Source organism: Dinoponera quadriceps, unplaced genomic scaffold, assembly GCF_001313825.1.
Source record: "Dinoponera quadriceps isolate SergipeBrazil2010 unplaced genomic scaffold, ASM131382v1 scaffold589, whole genome shotgun sequence".
NCBI classification, from domain to species: Eukaryota; Metazoa; Arthropoda; class Insecta; order Hymenoptera; family Formicidae; genus Dinoponera; species Dinoponera quadriceps.
The window spans coordinates 1877342-1904593 of NW_014554985.1; the positions used below are offsets into that span (position 1 = coordinate 1877342).

The 27252-nt window shown below is 44.2% G+C and overlaps 1 protein-coding gene across 1 annotated transcript in view; it reads right to left on the reverse strand.

The window, feature by feature from the left end:
* The window catches only part of LOC106742797 (homeotic protein empty spiracles-like), a 55130-nt gene extending 28266 nt beyond the window's left edge, over positions 1–26864 (reverse strand). The window contains exons 1-2 of the mRNA XM_014616078.1: positions 25130–26864; positions 459–631 (exon numbers count right to left, since the gene is read on the reverse strand). Coding sequence (XP_014471564.1) covers positions 459–631; positions 25130–26033 — 1077 coding nt within the window. The 5' untranslated portion in view covers positions 26034–26864. The remainder of the gene's footprint in view (positions 1–458; positions 632–25129) is intronic.
* Positions 26865–27252: the final 388 nt, after the last annotated feature.

Here is a 27252-nt window from a genome sequence, read left to right on the forward strand (position 1 = left end):
GCATCATCTCGTCGCTCCGGTCGTAATGAAAAATTTCATCATGTTAACGATGCATCCGTTACTGTGTCAACATTGTAATTGGCACGTCTGGATTACGGCCCGAATTGGCACGGTGGATTACAGCGGAGGTGATCCACGTGCGAACGGGGGGAGGGGATTCGCTCGTTGAAAGTTATATCGAGTCATTCGGGCTTGTAATTTATTTCCGCGCGCGATTATTATTTCGCGTCGAGCTCTCTCGCATTATCTCGGCAATGCGCAAATATAACACCTTATTTCCGTTTTCTCTCTTTATCTTTATTTTCACCTCTGTTTTGATATCATTCTTTTAAATTTTTGTTGCTATTTTGGCCTCTGCTTTCTGCTTGCTATGTAATTTTCTCCGTATCCCACTTGTCTCTTCACACGCCCATCTACGTATCTACCTCTTCCCTTCCTTCTCCCTTTTGCTCTTTTACCTGCGTCTCCGTTAACGACAACGCTTGCGCCAACTGCTTCCTCTCCGCGCCCACGACGTAGTGATTCTTCTCGAACGCGTGCTCCAGCTTCAGCAGCTGGCTCGGGCTGAAGGCCGTCCTTATTCTCTTCGGTTTCCTGAAGGGCTGCAGCAGGAAGCCGGATATGTCGGGACCTGGAACCGACGATTTTCCGATTGACTGTGGGCTCTCGGCAAAGTCTTGAGAAACACACACATACACACACACACACACACACATATACACATAAACAGACGTTCCGACGGGAATGACAGGCGAGACTAAGAAGAAGAAGACGACGGCATAATGGCATTAGCATAATAAAGTCCGTGGCATATCAATAAGTACGTAGAGAATACGGTGGAATCTAAATAATGAATCAACGCGATACGAATCGACGACGAGTAAGAAGAACGCGTAACTCACCGGCCCGACAAATTAAAGCGGTAATTGAATTACCGCGAGGAGAGCGGCAGCCCGCATAAAGTCCTCCCGTGATCGGACAGAGTCGTGAGCGGCCGACGGCGGCCTTGCGATTTATTAACGATTAATTAATTGTTCAACGCCACGGCGTCGTCCACTGGGTCGGAGGTCTCTCTCTCTCTCTCTTCTTCGTCGGCCGGCGCCGTGGAAAATAAATGTAATCGGCACGCGCACCCGCCTCGCGAATTCGTGTACGGATAGTCCCGTGCGTGCGCCGAAAGAGGAAAAACCAGTGAGGGGTTGTACACCGATGGGGTGTACGAGGAAGAGAGGGGGGAGGAGGAAGAAGGTGTACGGAAGCGGGAACCTGGGGCCAGGTAATTGAGTATTCTACCACGAAAGAGCGATGTCGATCCGCCGATACGCCACGTCTGCCGGAAGTCAGCCGAGATGCTTTAGCGGAAAGCACGGGACGATAAATCGCCACATCGCGCTCACGGAGCGAGCCGGGCTCCCCCTCGACGCGTGACCGGCTCTCTCTCTCTCTCTCTCTCTCTTTCGCCTTCTGTTACAGCGTGTTAATCCGATTTCCAGCGATCGCCAACGGAGGAGGACGTGTCGCGGAAACGAGACCGCCAGGTCAAAACAAGATTCGCGCAACTAAAACTTAATTCTTCTTACTCGAATTTGTATTTTTTTTTACTAGTACTACACTGTGAAGAAATAAAAATAAGGAGTTAGTAAGAATAAGTAGAATTTTTAAAAAGAAACTAGTGGGAAAACTCGAGTAAGAAGAATTCAGTTTTAGGGTTGCGCAAATTTTGTTGCGTCGAGTTGAAATGAATAAAAATCGAGTCGGATCGGCAATTCGACGTGGAAATTTGATCCACGAAGTTTCGTCAATGACGAAAAGGTTAACAAAACCGAAATATATTTGCTGTGTACGATATTAACGTTCTTTTAAACAGTTGATCTAATTTCATATAATACGAGTTCTACGAGTTCTAGTTCTCTACTCTACGAATAGCTCCACCAGTAGAAGGTCAAATAAATTTTAACGAACGCAACCAGTAAATAATACAGATTGGATTAGTCTTACGATTGTCAAACTAAGCAACGAACTTGTTTCGCACAAACGGCAAATTACAAGAAAAAAAAATGCTAAAATTCTGCTAAAAATATGAAGGCGATTAATTCGTCACGCACTACCGTGAAATTGAATTCGTTTAACCCGATTCAAGTCGTTTAAAATGATACCTTCGCCGGCGGTGTGCGTACGGGGCACGGTAAAGATCGGACAAATATTAATGCGCGTATATATTTGTAACGTTATAAATAAATAAAAAGGGTCGTGTGATTTATCGCATCTTGATAACGCGCAATTTTATCTGGCACGAGTATCGGGACGCGAAATTCCCCGAGACTTCTTCGCGCGCGCGCGATCTCGCCGGAGTCAATTAGCAGCGCGCGGCGCTGCTCTTCCCGCGTTATTATTCATTGCGGTTTCTAAATTACAGCGTCAGCGCGGCAAAGTGATCTAAATAAGTCACGCTCAGTAGGTTACACCCATGGTAACCGGTATATAACGTACACGCGACCAACGGCTCGTCGGTGAATCGTATCATTTGCATCGCGAAAAATTCCCGCTAGGATTTCGCGCGCGCGCGCGACTGAAACTGACGGGTTAATAACTGAACAAGTCGGCCGATACACTTTTATATATATATATATATATATATACATCCTTTGAGTGCGCGTGTGTGTCTTTTCCCACATTTCCGCGAGCGTCGTAGATATTCTCTCAATTACAACGTCGGCCGACGGGCGCGATCGAAAAGTGGGTTAAACTTCCCATCGACCGACGGTATCGTTCGATGAGTCACTCCGCGTGCCGCAAAAAAAATGTCCGCTGTAATCTTCACGGCCGAGAGAGACTGTAACTCGAGTTTACACCCGCGAGCGCGATGAATGACCTTCCGTCGCGGTGAGTCACACTTTCCGCGACACGAGATGCGGAATTCATGAAAAAAAAACGCTGTTAGTCCGTCGGGAAAGCCCGAGTCGAAATCTTGACGCTAATCTGACGCTCTCAAGGATAGTTCGCGGCTGCTTGAAGGACCTACAAATTTATAAATACACCTACTTTACACGGAGGAAACGAATTTTGCCAGATCAGCAAACGTTTGTCGATATAGTGACAGCAAAGAAAACGTTTTGACAGCAAGAAATTTGGTTTGGAAGATTTCTTATTAATTTTGTCCATGTATATCCAGCAAATGGCGATTAATTCGTCTTTGGTGGGAATTCCTCGAAACGTACGATTGAAATCAGCGCGAGCTGTTTCACAGGACGGCGCGTTTGTCGGGCATTCTTTGGAACTTTTCGCAGAGGAATCTCGAAACGAAGGAACATCTTAACGAGCACGTCGCGTACGCACGGGCGTGTTGCTGCTTAAAGCGGGACGCGCTTCCCCACGTGCGAGCGCATTCCTGCGAGTCGCACCGGCGAAGGTTGGATCCTTGACGCAATCAGAACGGCTCGCGTGCGAACAGACGCATTAATCAGCGCTATCCCGAGGTGGCGAAAACGCGAGCCGCTTCCGCGATCCACGTAATCCGGCGTAATCCAAGTTATCAAGCTAAGCTTGACGAGCCAATTGTAAGAAACGCGCCGTCTAAACCCGATCACTTTTATTCGCGCGACGTTTTCGAGATTGCCTCTTCATATAATTTCTCCATTGTTATTTATGTAATATTCATATAATTATATTTATATAGAATCTCCTCATATGTATTATACGTGTGTAAACAGAAAGATATCCTTCTTCATTTTAACCCGAAAAGAAAGAAAAATAGTAATAGCAATAATGTGTAAGATTATTATCATTGACACTACGTACTGAAAAAGAAATGCTTTTCCCGACTTATTCTTTCACTTATGCGATTACAATTACAAGTGCCAACAACTTTTTTCTCTGTGCAATTGAACTAAAATGGAAAATCCTGATGCAAAAATACAGAGGGAGATTATTTTGTCCGCAGTTTTCTTTCAATTTCTAACATGACATATCTTTGTAACTAATATTTAAAAGGAATTTTAAAATATAACTTTCTATTATCTGCGCTCGAAGGGATCTTTTCCAGAGCACATAATAAATCTATCTATCTATATATTATCTATATATATTATCTATATATCTATATATATATTAATATATAATACTCTACGTAGTATACACATAAGATACACTTTAAAATTAGCTAAAAATATAATCTTGCCATTCGCTTGGCTTCCTGAAGTTTAATCCGTGAAAAAGCCATCTTTTTTATTACCTCATAACTTAAAGAATATTGATATCTGATATTTTTATATTAAGATTATCGACAGTTAAATATCAAAGGATCAAACTAATTAATATATCGCACGATGGTTTCTTTTTTAGGACGGCCTCTATGCATTTCACGATTAAAGTATTTTAGATTCCGTGACACTTCATTGCTCAGCCGTTTATCCCGCGCAATAAAGGGGACGCCTCGCGATGGATGTAAATTACTTCGAATTACACGAGCAAGCGATTTTCCGCAGTTACGCGCGATCAACGCTAATTGCCGCGACGGAATAAAGGATCATTAGCGGCGCGCTCGTGCGCGAAAACCGATCGTTGCTGTTTGCGCAGGTAATGAATAGTAATGCGGTGACTTACTGCTGCCGGCGCGCTCGCGCCGCGATTTTGAATGCGCAACATATGTTTGCGAACCGCGGCCATGAAGTAACGATCGCGTTTCGCCAATAATTAATTAGTTAACTCCCGAACGGCCTGGAATTATGCGTGCCCGACGATGCGAGAAAAGTGCGAGACAATAAGCGCGCACGCCGCGCGTAATTTAATCGGTCTCGCGATCGGCAACAAATAAAAACGACCGAATTTCGTTATCGGTTATTATCATCGTAAAAAGATCTCAGGAACATTTGTTTCCCTTTTCATCTCTCACTCTCTTTTCCTTTGTGCATTTTAATTTGTAGAAGTATCAAGATTGACATACTGCTTCGTTTCAGGGTTCTAAAATCCCGTTAAAGGTGTGAAATTAAAATTTATGCTCACAGATAAGAAACGGCAACATTTATCTACCAAAACATATTGTAGATTTTTGAATATTATTATACATTATCTTGCAAATGAATACTTTTTAGGAAGTCGGAAGAATGACGTTTCGAGAAAGACCCCAAAACCAACATATCCATGGCACCTAGCAGGAGATTATCAAAAATAAAATATAAACCCAGACGTTACATTATTTTATACATTTATTATATATCCTTACGCGCCATCTTTCATTTTGCATATTTTTATTACGTGAAAAAAATTCCCTGAGACTTTTTTTTCCGATTATCTTAAAACAAACAAACGAGAAAAGCAAGGGAAAATCAGTCATTGGTAGCTTCAACTCCATTGTACTCCGTATTCTGATTGTTCACAGCAAAGTTCAAGTATGTCGATTGAAAGACCGGTAAACTCAAGTATGTCGTTTCACAGAACAACTTAGTTCTAATCTTTCTATGCTTAGTGACGGAGGATATGTATAGACCGGCACCGATCCGAAGTGTTTTAAAAAGTTCGAAATGCTATAAAATAGTATCGCCCGATCTATTATTTACCGCTGATTTGTTACTAAAAAATTTCGAAGAACATGATTCGAAGAAAATTTCAGCACATCGAGAAACCAATGAACGCTAATAACACAACCAAACGCGCTCATTAACAGAAACTGCCGCTTCAGCTCCATTTATTGTGCACGCAGGACGTGGACGATGTACTGTTTATGTACCGTTCAACCGAGTTCGATACTTTTCTAGCCGAGAAATATGGACATCTATTTCCCACACTTATGTCAGTCTTGGTATTTTCCTTCTGCATTTTCATTCGGAAGATCACTTCGCAGACAGCCGCCGTGATTTTCGTAAAACGTGATTCGGCAAACCTTCGAGAATGGAGGATCTCGAATCGCGAAAAGAATCCCGGTATCCGGACAGGATCTCGGGCAACATCGGGCGAGATTGATCCCCGTGATCTCGCTGCGAGATGCCGGCAGCGAGATCGTGGAACGGATACGTCGTTAGCGGTCCCCTAGGAGCTTCCTAGACATCGCCTGGAGCGGTACGCTTAACTCGTCCTTTGCCGGTTGAAAGAAGCGAAAGAGGAAGAGGAGGAGGAGAAGGAGGAAGAAGAAGACGATGACGACGACGTTGTTGACGACGGGGGCGACGAGGACGATGAGGACGACGCAGCGAGGAGGACGAAGAGAACGACGCGGAGGAACGGAGAAGCGAGTCGGACGGCCTATAATTACGGGAAGCTTGTGCTGCGGCTTTCGCAGCTGAGACGCCCAGAGCGACTCGAAATTACTCAAAAATAAGACCAAATGGTAAACGTATCAAATTATATCCCCCCTCCGCGCCGAGCTTCCCCCGGGCCCTCTCTGCCGTTGCTGCTGCTTCGTCGGTTTCGAGCAATCCTCGTGTGCTCCATCGTTCTCTACCTCTTCCTCTCTCTCTCTCTCTCTCTCTCAATGTCTCTCTACTGAGCAAAAGCCGGCGCAGCTCGGTGCGTCGCACAAATGCGTTTTTAATTGTCGCTAAGCGCGCGACGAGAGAGACGTCGACGATCACGCGAAACTAACGACGCTCGTCGCGACGCGCCCGTCGCGAGAGAGATGAAAACGCAAATAAGGCCAGAGGGGGCGCGCCGACGTTTGATAATTTGGGTTATTACGATATGTCCGTCGGAAGGAAGAGGGAGAAAGAAAACGAGGAAACTTGAGCCACCGAATAGAACAGCGAAAAGCCTTCTCGGTTATCAAGACACTGTGTGTGACGAATCTGAGAGAGAATACAGCCGAATGTTAAATTGAATTAGAAAATTCGAAAATTACTTGGAATCTGATTGGGATCCAGTTCTATTTCTCGAAGTAGTTAGGGATTCTAGTTAGGAAATCTGTGTGGATTCTGGGTAGAAGTGTAATGCTTCAAACGATTCTAAGTGGGAAACATAAACTGGTTCTACTTGGTCACCCCCAATGTTTTCTTGAACATTTCTTCCACTTTCCATTTTATATTATATTGATGGAAATTAAATTAAGAGTTATGTAAGTGTTTTTACGAAAATTGCTTGAATATGTAAAGGTCGTTCTGTTGATACGTTTTAAGACAAAAATCACTTTATCGGTAATGACGGTATTAATAAAAAAAAAAATATTCTTTCTCTTAAGCGGAGTCGATCGATTTTTGCACCGAGCCCTTCAACTCTGCCTTATTCCGAAGACCGATCTGTAGAACAATCGGTGCGATTTCAGCTCACTACCGCCTGCTCGGGAGTGTATTACATCTCCGTCGTGATTTCACCACGACAGCCCGGCGTCAAACCGCTCGTCGTAAGCGCGAAACAATTAAGCGCGACGCCGTTAATTATTCACGAGCGATCCGTTTAATTTCGTTTGCCTTCGGATAATTTCCAAAGACCGTCACCGGCCCCGTAAATATGGCGAATCGAGGACCGCCGCCCGCAAGAGAGAGAGAGAGAGAGAGAGAGAAACGTTGAGTTAATCCCGTGATGGATGGTTAATTAAAAGTTGGGCCGATAGTCGATTCAAGTCCGGCGGATTCCAGCCTTGAACTGCGCGATGAAATCTCGTTACTTTTTCTTTCTTTCCCCCCTTCTTTTCCACTTCTCGCGAGGCTAATTGGGGCGCCGAAACGCGCCCGACTATCACTAAGTAGCGCGTAGTGTCTTTACCACCGTCTTTCAAACCGACCTTATGCAAAAGCGACTAATTGCTTAATATCGTGACAAGATAAGGCCTTCCCCGTGTTCCTCCGTGTCGAATCTAACATTAAGCGGCTCCATCGTAATAACAACGTGCAGGCTCTTAAGTATCCTTGTCGCCGGTGTCGCCCCGCCGTAAACGTCGTGAACGCGCCTGCGAACCGCGACGCAGGTTAATAAAATATTTGAGTCGCGCGGCAATTACGAAACGAACACCTTCCGGCCCCCCCTCCCCGCCCCTCGTGGCGGCCGTTTAATGATTTTAATAGTTCGCGCTCGATTAGGCGGCGACGCGGTCCTTTGATTTCGCTACCGGTGATTTGCGAACGGAATGGGAACGCGCGCGCGAGAAAATCCCATTTCTTCCCTCCCCCCTCCCCCGCCCGCGACAAAGGGGTGATTGGCACGTTGTAGCCGTAAAGTTCGCCTCGGTGCAAACAGCGCGACCGGTTTTACGAGAGAGCGACTACTATTTAAAGCATAATCGAATTCGCCTAATAGCGATTATTAGCGCCGACGCGCGCGCGCAAATCAACGTAACAACGCATTTATTATTCCGACACGATGACGTTGTCGGTTAATAGGCGGAGACGGTGGGAGGGAAAGGTGAGGCGAATTCTGTCGGCGTGAAACCCAAAGTAAGAGGCATTCGGAAAAATTCGAGCGAAAAGAGCGAGAAGAGAAGAGGCGGGAATTCGAAATTCGCCACCGTTCGCGCGGTTTTAATCGGTCGTGCGAGAGAACCGCGTAGATTTTCACCATGCGATTTCGTTCGCTGAGCGACGGGGAAAACGTTCGATGGATCGTTTATACAGTCAACCATGATAAAGACGCTCGTAACGGAACTATTACGCGCTGGAAAAGAAAAAAGGAAAAAAAAGAGAGAAAACATTCTCCGCTTCGTCGCTACTTGTGCGCGCCGAGCAGTCGCGCCGTCATTTTCGCGTAACCGTTTAAATAAATAGACGATAATCAGCGGGAACGATATTTACATACGCGTCAAACGCGAAACAGCCCGTGTCCCCGGGCAGCTCCATATTCACGAAGGTTTTACGAACTGTCGTGTACCTGCATAAAACACCTCGGCGATATATGGACCGCGCGATTACGCGGATATCGACACAATAATGTAGACACACATCGTGCCTCCAACCAGCGCGCCGCGAACGCGTAGGCGATCCTATTTGAAATGTAAATAGCACTCATAACTTCCTGGATATCAATGCAACAACAAGCGGTAAATTACGGTATATCTGCACGGTCTGTGTAATTTAAGCAACATCCTCCGCGCGCACGTCGCGACGCCGAGTCGCGTCCGTGATTAATCGCGCGTCGCGAATTATCAATCGTACGCCGGCCGATTTTTGCTCTCCCCTCGAGCGAAACGGCGAGCCGAGCCATCGGAAGTGAGCCGTCGAAGGCTGGGCTGAGAAAAGAATCTTAGATAGAATGTACGGGGTGTCTCGACATTTTCGCGTGTGGAGATTTTTGATATGATAAGAAGTAACGTTCTTTCTTCGCCAAAATTGCGCACGAAGAATAGAATCCGAGAAACGGGCGATTGAAAAGTGACGGTTTCCGCGAGCTAAGTTTACTCGCGTAGCTCGCTAAGTAGCAAAATGATCTCCTTCGGTCGGTTTCAAGCAGACTTCGCTTTAACAGAATTTTAATCTAAGGCTTGGCCTTCGAAGAGATGTGTTACGTGGAAAATTGAAAAGTCACTGTAAATGATGACACCTCCACGACATAGAACAATGTTCCTCGCTAAGAACAATGTTACTTCTTTGGGTGTGAGGAGTCACAGCACGTTCTAGTGCCATTTTAAATATTAATATTGTCAATATTACTATTATTATGAAAGGATAAAATTGTTCGTCATGTATTGCATACATATGGCAGATTTTCGGCAAATCAGCTTTCCGGGCATGAACCGATCCTCAAATCCCAGTAATATTGTTATAACACAACCAATGTATACTAATTAAATTTACCGGCATTTAGTGTGCTTCTTGTGAAATGTTGAAAGATCTAAATGTTAAGTAAAATAAAATTTTGCATAAGATCGAAAAGCAACATTACTAGTGGGCACCCCAAATATATATCGATCGCAAGCGGTTTCAGTCCTCTTCCAGATTGAATTCCGGATTGAACCCCCTTTCCGTATCGAATCTCGAGACTCGGCGACTTCTTTGCGACGGAAAATCGGAAAATTTCGCGCGAACTGGTCGCCGAGACCGGTCGGGTCCGGTTCGGCGCGCGGTAAGACGATAAGCCGCGTCGTTCGATTAAATAAGCAATTACCGTTTAATTACGGGGCCAGTGGGGTTTATGCGAGTGCGCGAACGTTCGCCCCGAGCTGCTCTCGCGATATCGGATATCGGCGATTTCCCGAGAGGGGGGCGAGGGGGTTGAGAGACGCGTGTAATTAGCGCGAGCCGATTGTTGACAATAGTATCGCGTTTCCGCGGCGAGAGCTAACCGTTGGTTAAGGATCGTTAGCGGAAACTGCTTGGGCGCGCGGTCCGCTTCTCTCGTGTCCGCGAGAAATCATGGTAGATCGGCGGACTCGCAGAAATCTGTTATTATTTAACGCTCAGCCACTTAGACTCTCCTGTCGCTGGCATTAGTCCGCTCACCCCGCGTGATAACGTGCAATTAAGGCAGCGGTCGCCGAATGATCGGCGCCGTTCCACAAACGAGGAAAAGATTTGCACTGTTCGGCGTCTGCGCGGCGCGGTTCTCCGCGACCGCGAGTGTCCGCAATTAAAATGTACATAAACGCGACGCCACGTGTCATTACGCCCCGGCCCTGTGTCGCGGTGATTTACGCGGATTATAATAATTTTGTAGTCACGGGCATTGCATTGCGACTCGCGTACGAGAATGTCTTTCGCATTTGGGAAAATCGCGCGAGAGGGGGGAGCCGACCGGTTCGCGCGTGCTTTCGAGTTTACGTCAATTTCGTATCAACCTGGGTGTTTCCTCGACGACCAAGCTACCTTGGTCGCCTGGTATTTCTCAAATTACGCGGACATTTGAGCATATCCGAACGCCCGAGTTCTACTTGTTTATTTTTATCATTCTTTCTTCCTTCTTATTTATTTTTAAAGTTCTATATACAAAGGTATCAAATTGAAATGAGGGACAAAGCAGATGCCTCACGAAATTATTTAGTTTTTATATATAAATATCGATATCGGTATATAAATATAATATCAGAACGTATACAAATATTTATATTAGAACGCATAGAGAAAATATGAATGCATTTCATGCATTTTTCGAGCAGTTATCCGGCAGTTATATTAACTTTATGCTAACTTTCTATTTAGTCATATTAACCTCCACTTGGTAACTTAAAAGTAAAACTGAAATCCCAGTTAAGATGTAACACTTTTTCTACCAGTTACTCGTGTACAAAAGATGCGCAGAATCTGAACATTTACTGAACGAAAGCAATAAATGAACAGAATACGAGAAAGAGAATATAATAAGTGGACGAAAACTTTCATTAATACTTAGACAATATATATATGTATATATAACCGAGCAGGTTTCTATGCAAATTGCATATATTCTTGCCAGGAGGACTACTTCAGGTACAGAATAAAACTCTGTCAAGTTCTTGTCCATTTTTTTACGTAGTATTGTTACATGACTAATGAGAGTGTATTAATATTAGATAATGACTGGATGAATGTTTAAGAATACTTCATACACTTCTACCAGGGGAAGTATCTCGATATTAACGAGAAGATCATGTCTACCCCAAAAAAAAGAATCTTAAATCAAGAATATTCTCACATATGGGTAAGAATACTATAATCTTCTTCGAAGCTTTTTAGTCTTGATCAAATTTATATTAATGTAAGTATTACTTGCGCTTAATTCAAGACTAAAAATCATCGAGGAATACTGCAATATTCTGGCTTACGTGCGAGAATGTATATCATCGAATAAAGATTTTTTTTCCATGTATGTAAAGAAATACGTTAAAAAAACATTTTTGCTTCCTGTTATTCGTGAGTTGTCCGAGCAGTGTCCATGGGCTGCGTGTCCGAATATAGAAGTGCTCGGGCATTACATTAACAGCAGCACCGGTCTCTAGAAAGCAGTCCAGACACCAATCCGCGCAGGATCGCGCAGCACCCGCGCGCTCTGAAATAATTCTCCTTACGTCGATACAATATAAGACCGCGGATACTGGTAGCCCCGCGGGGAACGCAATCACCGTGGCCGCCGATTTATTTACGCACTCTCGTGCAATCTCATTGAGAGGGAGAGGGAGAGAGATACGCAACGCGTACAGCGGCCGGGATCACCTACGCGTTCATTCCGCTTGCATACTTGCCGGTATGTAAAACCGGCGGGACGAGCGTTTCAGCGAGCGAGCGAGAAACGATTACTATTACGACGACGTTAACACGCACGGACGAACGAGGCGGACGTTAAAAATAGCCGCGTCGATCGGTGCGTATATTTATTCCTAATCGAGGCGTTCGCGATTATATGCGCGATTGTATCGAGCGCGCTGTCATCGAGCTGTCACCGCGACGCTTTACGATCGACGAAATATTCGGGGCGCGGCCGGGAAGAATCGGGATGAGTTCGGGACGAGGTCGAGGATGATTAATACGGTTGCGATACGGATTTCTCGAGGAGACACAATGGCGCTCTTCGAGCAGAGAGGGAAAGGGAGGGGGAGATCTATTAGGTCTCACAAAGCGATGCGACGGAGACGTTAAAGCCGTGTACATGTCGTACCACTGAAAAAAGGAAAGCCAGTCGATAGTCTGCCATTCGGACTGACCGCCCGTGGAGGTGAATTTTGCTCCCATAATAACGATTAAGACGCTATTGTGTCAGTCATAAGTTTTGCGGATGACAGGATGGAGGCAAACACGCATTCACGAATGGTCGCAGGTATCGATGGTGGACAGGACCGTATCTGCTGGTTTTTGGGTGTTATATAAGGGTTGCTGAATGTCACAGTCGCGAAAGGACGACGATTTTCAGCGAAAATGCGGACGAAGAGGGAAAAAGTAAAATAAAATGAAACTTCAAAGTTTTAATCACGTGTAAATCACATTATTATAATTATTAATAATGTATTTCCTTTTCATTATATATATATATTTTTTTTCTCATTTCATATTCATTTTCTCTAGAAATCGTCGTCCTTTCGCGACTGTGACATTTAGCAACCCTTATATAACACCCAAAAACCAGCAGATATATATATATATATATTGGGTTGGAATAAATGTAGCGTTATTTAAGTGAAATTCAAAGACAATGTTCTACGTACGGAATATTAAATTACACACTCAATTTACACACTTTAAATCGTCAATTGAAATTTATTTCCCCTTAAGATATTTGCACAATTTGCAAACTGTCGCCGAGCAAAAATGTAGACATTCCGTTAAAAGACGACTCGCGCATTGTTATTTCATGCGGCCATTTCAATGTTGGCGTCTCATTGAACTGACATTGCGTCCCGTACGAAACTAAAGATTTAAATTCAAAATTGCAGTAATATGACATGTAATGAGAAAACGACATTTATTGTTTTTGTTCGTAAGAAGAAAAACGGAGCGGAAAAACGGCAAGTTCCAGAAAAACAGTCTCCGGTAAACAGAAACACATTCTCACGTAAATAGATAAAAAGACACTATTTACTTTTTTTTCGTCTTAAGATTATGCAACATTTGTTTTTAATAACGGACATCCTTCGTGTAACATAACTATAAGTATTCAACGAGGATAGAAAATTAATTACGTATAATTGATTGCGAAAAACGAAAGAGAGAAAAAGAGAGAAAGAGAAAGAGAACAACGTTTATTACATCCCAGGGCAAGTCCTCTAAGGACAAGCAAGATAGATAGTAGAGTCGAAAAGAAATGACAATATATTCTGTTAATTCTAAATTACGTAAACAAAAGTAATTATGCAAAAGCAAAAAGAAAACTAAAAATGAGAATAAAAGGCCCACCTTTTCAGAAAGAGTGGGTTAAAGAATAATTTTAAGTTATGTAAGCTTAAGGAAAAGATTGAGCTGTAAATTTATTAATGAGAGAGAGAGAGAGAGAGAGAGAGAATCTTGTGATTTAAGCGCGTCTCACTTATAATGTTATTTATTATAACCGTAATTACTTGCGATACAGTCGATACTTCATGCAGCGCGTTTCAGAGCCGACGCAAAGTGCACGCGTCGTTGCGCGCACGGACGGGCTCGAGACGTTCTCTCGTCTCTCTGAAGTCTTTCTCTCTCTCTCTCTTTCTCCTATCATATTCATTCAATTATCGTTCCCCGGTGTGTATTAATACCCCGGTATCGTTTCAATTATCCGCGTTTGCACGGGAACGAAATTGCACAACACTGTTAACCATAATAACAGACCCAGATACACACGCATCGATCCTTTCCGCGAACGTTTCCCCATTACTGCTACGACTTTCCTCTTTTCGCCCATATTACCGGTCAGGCTCGATCCTGTCCCTCCCTCGTCTCTTGCGGAGAAAGAGAAAGAGAGAGAAGATAAAAACGCGAGATACTTAATAAGCGCGAGATCGAGCACGGAACGCGCGCGGAGTTGCAGCTTCTCTGAGGCTAATATCAATTTTCCGTAAACGTTATTGACGTTGCCGCGAGTATGTAGACGGGTTACATATCCAGTAAGATATGCCAGTGCGCCGCACGCAGATCGCCGCGGTGTACTCGCAATCTGCGTATTTCCCGAGCATACCGGCGCCGCGGACCCTCATTACAGGCAATTAGAGTCGCGCTCGCGGTGGGTCATTCTCTGCCGCGGGAACAGTCATTAGGACGTCCTGCCGTCGAATTTTCCGCAGCGGACGCGAGAAAAGCGGCGAGCCGAGCGCAATTCGCCATTAGCAGCGAGTAGCGCAGTGAAAGGGATGGAAACCGCCACGGCCGCGATGAATCGAGAAGTAACGCGATCCGAGGCGCGAAAAAGCGAGCGATTTCCAACGCGGAACGACGCGACGGAGAGAGATGTTTTTTCCGGTGCGCGGAGGAGAAGGAAATGCAATAGCTTTTTCTTTCCTCCGGCCTTTCCTTCAGAAGGGATCGAAGTCCCGTACTATAATAAGAGAACGTCATAATAAAACTAGTTTTAAACCCGGCCGCTTTTCTATTTGAATAATCTTATTTCTCTGATTTACTGGAATGCAACTGGAACGCTCATAAACAGTTCTCAGACATTTCGCGGAAGATATAAATGTTGCAAAATAAACGTAAGATAATATGTAATATCTTAAAAGATACAAGCATACAAATGCAATATCATATCAAAAGATGTAGATATAAATATGTCATGAGAAATATATGATTAGAATAAAAGTCATCATATAGGGAGAGAATATTGTAACTTGTTTTTTGTACAAATTCTTTTCAATTTTATTATGTTTTCTAGTAACGCAAAGATAGACTGACAGTGGAGCTTATCTTGCCGAGGAGCATGGTATAAATAATTTTATCGCTATCTATTTTTTATCCTTTTATATACACAAGGTAATTAGAAATAACAACTAATATAGATTTTGCTGAGGATATATGTGTGTAGTAAACATTTTAATAGTAGACTTTGGTTCCTAAAATATATAAGTAGCACACATGAAAGGGAAGGATAATGAATTAAGGCGGATTGTCGATATATCTTTGATATGTCCTCACTTACAGAATTCTATGGTAATTTTTACTATAAAATCTTATCCGTGTGGAATCGAATGCGTCCGACAGTTTTTATAACGAGCGTCAAGCAATCAGGTAGATTAAATATGCAGGTATGCAGATTACATCTGCAGAACTTTAGAAAGAACCGTCATTAAAGATGTATTGTTAATTAGTGCTGTATTTTCAATAACGCATTAAAGGGGCCACTCATAAATTTAGTATTTATCAAGTAAAATTATGTCCCTACATATTGATTTTATTACTTAAATAATAAATGTTAATTTGAAACGGAATTGAGATAGATATAAATACACGATATTACAAATATAAAAATATTATTATTTTTTATTTATCTTATCAATGCTCTATTTATACATCAGTTGATCTAATAGAGATGCACAGATAATAAAAAGAAGTATACAAATGTTTAAATACGTGCATATGTATTATTATATATTTATTATATATATTTATTATATACATTTCGAATATTACTATAAGTTATTAATTTTATATCACTTAATAATATTACTATAATTTCGAATATTACTATAAGTTATTAATTTTATATCACTTAATAATATTACTATAAGTTATTAATTTTATATCACTTAATATTTTTTAAACCAAATGGTCAACAATTCTAAAATCTATGAATATTGTCTTTGATACTACAGTTTTTCATCAAAATCTTATTTTCATGGTTTAGAAGATACTAAAAATAGAAACTAAAAAAATCACGTTAATTTCAAGGAATGTATAAAAGTGTCAACTTTAGTTATAAATACCTCAGCTCTCGAATGGCCAAATTTTTTTTAATTGCACGAGCAATGAGTTAGATAATATTTCAATGCATACACAGTGCAAGTTTCATCGAATTCTTATCAAACTCACTTCAAGATACAATTCACCTCGCAACTTCCTTCAAAGTGGAATAACTTTTTGATCCAGCCTCTGACAAGCTTTCGGTATCACTTTTAAACGCGATACGGATCAATTTACAATGTTTTTCATAATTCTGAGCAACGTATCCTTCGGATGGTAAACGGACGAGGCTGCCGCTTGCGCGAGATCTCGCCGGGCGGCGATATTTAGCGTTATCAGGTGGATTCGCGCAATCGCGCTGAGCGCACCGTGCCGATAAATATACAGCATTGTCTTCTCGCATCGTCGGCTATTAGACTTTTCTCAAGGATGGGAGATCGCCTGTTATCCGGAGGATCTCGGAATGTAATTGCAACGGTAATATCCCCGTCGGCGTCGATAACGCAAATATCGCTCCCCGACGCTATTTTGCCACCGGCTGGAATCGAGCGAAGATTTGAATCGGACGCGCGAGAGAACTAACTGCCTTGCGTGTTTTTCATAGCCAGGAGAGAAAAATTACTCCCGCTCGCTGGCGCTCGCTTGTGGCAAATATTAATTTTTCTCCTGATACAAAGAAAAACTTCCAAACACACGAGCACATTTACACAACCGAGTTCGAGATAAACATTTTAATTTATCGCCGCTTTTCCTCCTCCTCCTCCTCTCTTTCTCTCTCTCTCTCTCTCTCTCTCTCAAATGCCATCCGAGCCTAGAGGCTCGGTCCGTCAACACGTCGCAAAAAACGTTCAATCTTGGAATTATCGCTCGTGATAAATACGATAATACCGTACTACATGCGATATATTTACGATAATACCGCGAAATTACGATAATACCCCGAGACCTAGTCGAGACCTAAACGCCCGTTCGTTCCAACGTTCGTTCGAGCGGATCATTAGAAATCTCCTGAGAGCGGGTTTTCACCTCTTCGCGCGCCGCGCCCGCCGGATAATAAAAGAATCACCTCGCCCGGCAAGACTCGCGATGTTCACGGTATCGGTAACGCACACAGTTCGAAGAGAGCTGGTGCCGGGAGGGAGAGAGAAAGAGAGAGAGAGAGAGAGAGAGATCGCAAAAGCGAGGCGGCAAAAGCGTCTCGAGTAATTAACCCGCGCGCTAACGTCCGTCAAACGTGGCGCGCCGATAGACGGAGGAAACCCGACGAAGAGGAAGTTCTCCTTTGCGCCATTAAGAGCCTTTAAGGAGCCTGGCAGGCAGAACCGAGGTGAAATAGGCTAGAGAAAATAATCAAAGGCGTGCTTATCGAAACAGTTCCGCATGCGTGTATTGGTGCACACGCGCGCCCGCACCACTACGAAACGCGGCGAGGGAAGGGGAGGATCTCGCTCTTCTCAACAGTAATTACCGATACCGACTAATTGCTAGATAAGCGGCTGCCCCTTCTACGTGACTGAACCTCCGATCTACATCTACGACCGTCTCTCTCTCTCTCTCTCTCTCTCTCTTTTTCTCTCTCCTTCCTTCTACTCTTTATTTTTTCTCTCTCTTTCCTGTCGTGATGCTTTTATTACGTTGAAACGCGATCGGTGAGCGAGATCTCGCGCAATTTCCAACATGGAAGATATTCGCGGCAATATCGCACGCCCCGCCGAAGTTCTGTCTCTCTCTCTCTCTCTCTCTCAGCCGTGCGTCATCTTAAGCCTGACACTTCAGCGCGGGTAACCGCCTCGAGTCGCTTTAAATTCGAGCGATCGAAAAACTCGTTTATCGTCTCTAATACGTAGATTTATAGTGAACGAAGGAAGCCGAGTAGAAAGCGACGGGGGACCTTTCACTGTTAATTTATTTGCTTCTCGTATTTCCACGTGAAATTTATTTAGAAAATTGCGTTGACAGTTGATTATTAGGAAAATACGGTAGGAATTACGTTCGCGCGATTATTCCAATAAGAAGAGGTCTGTTCTTTTTTCGCTGAACTAGTGTACATTTATAGAACATACACTTATTATAGAATTTAAAAAGAAACCAATATACAGTTAAGAAAGTTAATGAAAGAAAGATGGGAAGGGAAATAGTGTAAATTAGCGCTGCCAGTTGGGCGAAACAGAACAGATCTAAGCTGAACTGATGCGAAGTTCACGGACAGGTGAATATTTAACTTTTTCGGTCGCATCACTGATTTTTCATACAGAGAAAAATATTTCTTTGAATTTAATACATTTCTTTAAACCAAAGGAAAAAATCTATTGGCATGATTCGAATAATCTCATGTTTGGGTCAACAAGCACGATCGTCCGACTCTTCAAGTAATTCTATCATTGTTTTACATTTCTCACATTACTACAATGCTTTATTATTCTGTTTAAATAAATTAAAGACACTTGATGTTTACGTGTATGTACATTAGATAAGATTTTATCGATTGAAATTTTTGTTGTTGAACCTAGTCTTTCACTTATATTGTGTGTCGCACGTTCGAGAACGATAAATAAAGATTTAATTTAATTTGTAGGGTTTTATGGATTAATCCAACAATAAAGTTCAGGTTTAGTCGGAGATGTTAAAATAACCAAATGTATCTCGTTCTTTCTGAAACAGTTCGCGGAGTATTTCCTTCCGGCTTATTACCATTGTCTGCGTCGGAGCAGAAGCATTTACATATCGCTTTTTACATTTACATTATTTCAAGGACCACCAGACAAAGCCTCAACCGTTGTTTAAAGCAAACGAAATTTTGTCCGAATTCTATTTTAACCGAATTATTCGCTGCCGATGTGTTTCAATTAGAAGTGTATTGTCTCTACTATAACTTTAACTCCATCTGTTTTCGCAAATAAAGTTTATCGTGATGTGAAGAATCGATTCCAAAAATCTGCCCAAGAAATTTAGGAATGTATTATAAATATTTTGGAGGTACATTCTTTATGGCCATCTATTAGATAATTCGTCCGTATTCCTCAATCACGATGATCAAACAAGAGCCGGTAATTTCATTGTCTCCTTACATATGCTTACAATGTATCAATAGCATTCATCAAGAATATTATGCCGTGCTTACTGACAAACTAGAAACTGCGCAAGAACAATCGATATATGACAATTATCGGCGATGTGTATCAGCGAATCATTCGTGCTATGACTATTTCCAGATCGTTAACAAAATATTTAAAGTGCTTCGTGAATTAACCCAACAAAAGCGAAGCGACAAAGAAATGTTACTGAACCGAAAACTCGATGTGTTTCGTACGACATTGTATTGTTTCAAACAAATCCACACGGTCAGGTTAACAAGAATACTCGAGTCGAAAGAAATCTTTCTCTCCGTGCGCTTGTAAAGAAAATCTATTTCAAGCGCGCGCTTATCTACACGTAACGAAGTCAACAACATTCGTATCCAGTTTTTTCCAAGAGAACTTCATTCATATCGCACGACCGAACAATTCGAGATACATCAAAGGTTTGCTCGTAAACGTTGGAACAGGTTCCGCGCTATCGTGCGTGTTATTGATTACAGTCATCGATTCCTCGAGCGCTGTATCGTTCGACATTGTCGCCAAAGAAGTCCGCGGGAAAAGGGGGGGGGGGGGGNGGGGGAAGACACACGAGAGACTACGTCGGGGACTGCTAATATGGCGACCGTTGGTGGATCTTTCTTTCAGGTGAAACTAGTTTCGCGACGTCTCCTTGTATATTTCTCTACCGGGTGGCACCGCCTCATCCCGTATACGTGCCGATTGCGGTAAATTTATGATAATTGTCTTCTCTACCTGCCGGGGATGCTCTATCTTCTCTCCGCGTGCCCGCCCCTCGTGGGCCTGGCCGACCTCGTAAGTAACTCTAAACGAGAGCCGCGTTACCTGATTGCCGGCCGATTAAGCTCGCAGGTTTGCAGAAAGTCTGCGAGACGGACGATCCCGCTGCCGGCGGTGTTCGAAATTCCACGGAAGAGGTTCGACGAACCTGAACGCGGGCCGTACGCGACGATCGAGGCTAATCAGGGCAGCGGCACATGAATTTGCGATCTCACTGCACAAGTAGTCGAGTCTACGGCGAAGAGTGAAGGTAAATAAATCGAGTGATTCACGAAGCGACTCCATTCTAAAGAGCAGTCAAACCGACTCCTCTGCGCATCAGTTGACAATCCTCGATCCGCTACCGATTCTTAAGCCCGTGTCACGCTACGCACATTGAGGTTGGATTCGGATTTCTGCGAATCGTTGAACGGCCAATGGATCTTCGATTGTTTCAATCTGCTTGGCTGACCAACGATTCGCAATCCGAATCCAAACCATGTTCGCAGTGTGACACGGGCATTCAGAGATCTTGTATTTAAACCTGGCGGAACGTGTTTGCTTTTCTTCGTGCTGGATCCGCTTGCTGAATGAAAATACTGCGTTTCGATTGGTGTATCTCCACTCCGTTTCCGGAAATGCACCAATCAGAACGCAGTGTTTCCATCCAGCAAGCGATCCAATACGAAAACCAGCACCGTCGGCTATAGATTGCCTTAATCTCATCTTCGGATGCACCGCGTGGCCAATGAAACGGTCCGCACAATTTAAGATGGACCTAAGACGATCTTAACTCTTGGAAGGCGCATTTATTTTTTGCTGCTTAGTTGGCACACACCAATTTCTGTGGGGACAATTTTTCAGTGACTTTCTTGACATGTTCTTATTTAACTATCTATCAAGTGTACGAATATTACAGTTTTATGTGTACAAAGAAAAATAAGTTTGAAGGGTTTGTCGCACACACCATTTTTTAAATAAATAATTTAAGATATATTACGTAAATAAGGTAATATATTCTCTGTTGAAAAAAGACGAACGGAAATCCATATAGGAAATACATATGGAACGCGCCGCCATGATTGCCCCTGGAAATTTACGTCAAAAACTCAGATCCTAAGAATCCACGTGGATCCCCATATAAATTTTCACAAATTATGTAGATTCCTATATTACTTTCTATATCCACAAATTATGTAGATTTTTATTATCCTGGATTCTCATGAGTTCCTATGGATTTCTGTGAAAATCTACCTGGAAATTTTCGACAGAGTTGATTCTATATAGAAATAAGTACACAATTTTACACGCGCTTTTTTAGAGAAAATAATTCAAATAATTCATAAAACAATTATATGTATGTGCAAGAATTGAAAATTTAACAAATAGGGATTTTAGTTTTTTCTTTTAGATCAATTTAAAACTCATGAATGCCGAACTAGGGTTAAATATAAGATTCGACTATCTCCGAGAGAAATTAAAGTTATTTTGGCCATAACTATGCGCTTTTTTTAGTTTTAACCATAAAAATAGTGGTAACAGTATGCATGTAAAGTGCTACTATCACTGACACTGCAGTAATACTTATTAGAAAGACTATTCTCCCGATTATAATTCTTTTACTATAGTTTATAGTTACGATATTGAACTGTAATTCTTTACTATTCGTAATTACGGTTTATAATTATGGCTTATAGTTACAAATATCAAATATTTTTTCTCTCAGTAACGAATACAGCCCTTGCTTTTCCGCATGGCGAGACATCCGCATGGCGGTTGTACGTAACAATTTCGTTAGATTAATCTTGCGCTCTCTCTCATAATCGCCGACTGAGTTATCCGTCATCGACAAATACCTTATAATACCTCTAATCGATGGATGAGACGTGTTTACGGAATAGAGAAGAAGAAGATTAGACGTCGATTACGGATGATCTCCCGTCGAACTCTCTGCGCAACCTAAATTAATCTCCTAGCTCTTACGTCGGCCTCCTCCTCGTTGTCGTCGTTTGCGTTATAAACGCTTAACGCGTCTCCAGGATATATTTCAGATTGTTCAATAGTACATCTCGAACGACAGAAATCGTTATCTCAACGTAACTGATAAAAGACGTCATCCATCATATAAAGTTGTGCACGCGTGCTTCGGCCTCACGCTAAATCGACGATCGAACCGTGGGGAGTCGATCGAAACGCCTGCGAGAAGAGCGAGCGAGCGAGTGAAAAAGAGAGAGAGGGAGAGAGAGAGAGAGAGAGAGGAATGCTCCCGGGAGTGATGATATTTCTTCTGTATTTCCCATTAATAGTATGAACGTTGATAAGCAGCGTAATTGGACTGAGGCGAATATCAACGCAACGGATAAATAAATTAATTACGACGCGCGGGAAAAACTTTTGCCCGGCATGACTTGGCCGTACGATAAGAAACTGCCGCTCTAGGACAACAACGTTACAAAATGCTAATTACGAAAGACTTGCGTAACGCAACGCGACGGGCAACGAGCGCGTGCGCCAAATGGTAAGAAATATTATTATCATAAATCGACTACGCAATCGCGCTTCCCTGATCGCGTCAATCAATCGGCTGAATCACGACGACGACTTGGACGCGACGATAGTACCGAAGTCGTAAATTCCGATAACGCATTCGAAAAAAAAGAGCCCGCGTCCTTTGACACATCGAGGAGACGGAGACGCGCGAGCTGCGATTGTGGGGATTAAATATCGGTACAAAAACCAATGGAAATATGGCAGCGACCGTCTTGAAACGAGGAACGCTACGTAAATCGTTAGATTTGTAAGGTCGGTGACCGTAAGGGTCCATTACTCTTTGTTACATCGTGTAGTTTTCAGATTTTGAGATTACACACGGAAAAATACATACCGCATTCGGGTAAATGTTATTTGTTTCAAGTTCATCATAAACATAAGACTTATTCAATTTATTTATCTATTCGTACTATTAGTAGGAAACACAGAAGTATCAAATATATTCTGGATCCCAGCAAATTTAATATCTCAATCAAAAATATTGGACAAAGGAATAAGATAAATAAGAAGAAACCTCTGTTGTTAGTTCGTGATAAATTAATAGTATTATTAATAATATTTTTTAGTTACTTTAACATTTTGCACTTTTCCTTATCAATTTGACGCTTGGCAACAATTGGTCCGTTTGGCTCGCCGGACCTGAGAAATTCGACATTCCGCACTGTCACCTAATAATGATTTGGGGACACAGGCTTGACAGATTGCATCATCACTTCCGTTTTCTGTAACTTTTTTGTGTGCGTATAGCGGTGTTTCTTTAGTTATTTACATTCTTACATTTTCGCGTCTTTTTCACTGAAAAGAGTCCAAACCGAAACATTTGAATATTATATATATATACTATTTATATTAAATTTTTAATTTATCACGTACGAACAACAGCAATTTGCACTTATCCGTCTTATTCTTTTGTGTGTTATTAAAACAACTTTGATAACACTGATAACAAAAAGATTCAATTAAAACAAACTTCAGTTTATGTTTATTCAAATTAACTGAATTTAACTTTTCTTAGCAGAAGAAAGATATTTTTCTCCGTGTACATGTCCACGTATCTATATTTTTAAAATTTGATTTGGTTCGTTTATCGCCGTGTATCATCATGATTTCAAGACAATAATATTCTCACTATAATCCGTTAATGGCAATTATCTATAAATATCTAATAAATACGAAACGTCTGTAAATTAAAATTTGAGTACTCCTTCATAATTCACAATGAAAGTTTGACATTTCTCTGTTGTGCGATTTTTGTAAGAGCGGGAAAATAAGATTACGGAGGATTAAGGGATTAACTGAATATATCATAAACTTCGGTCGCACGAGCGAATGAAAGGCATCGGTTAATGATCAGTGACTACCCTGAAAATCTGTGAGCCGAGATGTGCGAACGCCTATTGTGCTGACGCTTTTGTGACCCAAGCAGGTACTCCGGGAGATCACGCACCCAAGTTCACTCAGTGAATCGCACGCTGCGACAGTTTCTACAAACATGCTGCAGCATGTAGAACACGCTTCCACGAACGTTATATCTTATTGTGTCTACTGTTTGCTCTTTCGCGACAATTTTCATTTCACCTCTACTTCGATTCTTCCGACTCTAAATCTGCGACCCTTACAATATTCATTCTTGAAGTCTGCTCCGTCGATATCATATCAAATTATTTTGATACAAACAACAATCCCACGATAAATATAAATTCCACGTTTCAGGTGAAAACACACAGGTAAATCCTAGGTAATTCATATAATGTGATTTTTCAAGTGCTCACGCGGCGAGAGAGGTACAATTGTCTCCGCATATCCTACGTGTTACCGCCGAACGCGAGTACTCGAACCCCGAGTGTTCAATGAAAATCCGTGCGATCGGACGGACAGCCCTTAGGTCTGACCCTTCCCTCTACAGCTGAGCTGGACGTAGGACTCTAAAGGGAGCTGCGCGCACAGTTTTGCCGCTTGAACGCGCGCAATGCACAACACGATCGTTCATTGCTCCGCACCGTGTAATTCATTGTGTCCGCGTTAACAGAAAGTGACCGGGCTACTAAATTAACGAGATTCGTGTAATCATTATTCCAGGAAAGTCACAACATCTCGTCGACTCTCCTGATCTTAACATACACGGAAAAAATATTACGGTGAAAATCACCGCAAAATTGTGTGATGTTGAACCAAATCGGAATTACAGCTGAGCATTATGACGCGTGTTGTAATCTCCAATAAAGTGTACAACAAAGTCCATTACTATACACCCATAATTTTCGTCACAATTCCGGTTACATTAGAAAACCCTGCGGCAATTTGCATGCAAACATTTCCTCCTTACAATAAAGAAGACAATCGACGCGACTGAACACACAGTTTGCCAACGACGAGCCGTATCAACCTCGCTTAACGAGGAGCCATTGTGTGAAAACGGCGTCTTGTTTTAAACAACAAAGGATCCGACCATCGGAGTCGGTCCTAAACGTTTAACGGGAAGCCATTGTAGCGACGATACAACAACGGCAAGCCGCATCGAAGACCGCAGGTAAATCCTACCTCCGAATCTGTGCGGGAAGATCCTTCCGTGCCTGGAGAGCAACCAGGGGTACAGGGGGTAACTGTCTCTGGGCGTCTGATGAGGATGCGGCGGCGGATGGGGCCCCGCCGGGGTGCCACCGTGCGGGTAAGGGCCGTGAGGGGGTCCGTGGGGCGCGGCGCCGTGATGCGCCTGGAGCGCGACCGCGAGATTCGCCGCTTGGAAATTGGCCTGGGCCGCGGCGAGATTCGCAGCCAGGGCCAGTTGCTGCTGCGTGTGATACTCATTCTGTCCGGTCTGTGGCCCGGCCGGACTGTGGCTGGGTAGCCCGTAGAGGGACTTGAGCTGCTCGGCCGCGACCGCCGCCGCGTTGGGCGGTGGCGCGAGGTAGTTCGGGCTGGGTCTCACCACTCCGGGGGGTGGCTGGGGGTGCGTGCCGATCGGCGAGTCGCCGTGCGATATCCTGTGCGGCGGGCTGGGGCTGTTGTTGGGTGTCGAGCCGCCGCTGTGGCTGTGCACGGTGGTGCGGCCGAAATCCAGGTGCGCCGCCGTCGACAGGTGATGATGGTGATGCGGATGGTGGTGGCCGTGGTGATTGCCGTGGTGATGGTGGCCGCCGGCGCCACCTCCGGCGTGCGACGGCGTCCGCCGCGAGTTCGGGTAGGACTCGACGGAGGAGCTCCGGGAGATCGGCCGGTCGGAACCCTCGGAGTGAGCGCCGGGCGATCGCACGGCGACCCGGCGCGCCCGCGGCGACGACGAGTCCTCGACTACCTCCATCGGGCTGCCATCGTCGCGCTCGATCTCGACCAGCCGGTCCAGGCGGTCCTCGCGGCCCTGCCCGCCGACTATCGAGTCGATGCTGAAGCCGATCTTCGGCTTGGACGGCACCGGGACGATTGGCGTCGGCGCGAGCGGCATCATCGTACGATTATCGTACGCTTCCCGGTTGGAGAGCCCACTTGGCCGGGACCAACTGGCGGGACTGACCCCCCCGTCGGAATTAGGACCGCCGCATCTTCGGGCTCGAGTCTGCGGGGGTGCCCGCGACGGCCTGCTTCCGGCTAAGCTCCCAATTCGCCACTCTTCTGATTCACCACTTACACTTCCTAACCACTCACTATTCCGACGGAGTCCTTAGCTGTCGTTCTCTCTCTTTCTTTCTCAACCGTCCAGAGGTATTCTTCTCCGAAACTCGAAGGTACCTCACTTTCGTCGTGCCATCAACGTTCCGTCACCCAACAAGATGGTCTGATCAGTCGTCACTGATGCTCTCGGCGATGCTCTCACTCACCACGGCCGATCCCGAGCCTCGGCACCGTGTTCACGCATCACTGGAACCGCTATCCGCCGTCGTGTTTCGACGGAAATCACCGTCGCCGAAAACAAGCGAGCGTCCGTCCCGTTGCTTCTCACCAACTGACTGATGTCACCGAACGCCTACGCACTAGCCCCGAGGCTCACGACACTCACTCGTAGGTCACGCCCGACACTCCATCGACCTGGTCGCGCGCGCGCTATCGACCTGGACGCGCGGAGAAGCGAATGACAGGGGGAGAGACACACACGGAGTGAGAGAAAAGGAGAAAGCGAGCGAGAGAAAGAGAGAAAGAGCGAGAGAGAGAAAGCGGCAGGCTTTTCCGTAATTCGTGATTCAGCGGTCGTCAAATGGAGCGGACACGTCGCGCGCGCGTTTCCGTAGGATTCAGCTCTCACGGGCGAGAGCGAGCACCGAGCGAGCACAAGCTCTGACGGATGTTTCTGGCGCGAGAGCTTGCTAGTGTTTGAGCAAATTACAGACTAAACGAAGCGCTCACCGGAGCATGGTGGGGGAGCCAGCGCGTGAGCGCGCAACCCTACCCCCCACACCAGGGTCGAGCGCGCAGCGGCAGGAGGAGGAGGGGGGATCGTCGAAATCGACCAGGATGGGCGTTCCTCGTCGCCGACTGTGCGGCCTAGGCGTGCACGGGCTCGCGTCCGATTGGCCGCTGAGCCGCGGTCGCGATCAGCACCCGGGAGCGGAACATCGGCCGCGACTACCGCGGTTCCTCAAGGTACGTAGGAGTTGCAATGGGGCGACGCATTAGCCCGACGATGGGCGTTAAACTCACGTTTTTGTCGTGCGATGAAAATGAGTCGTTTA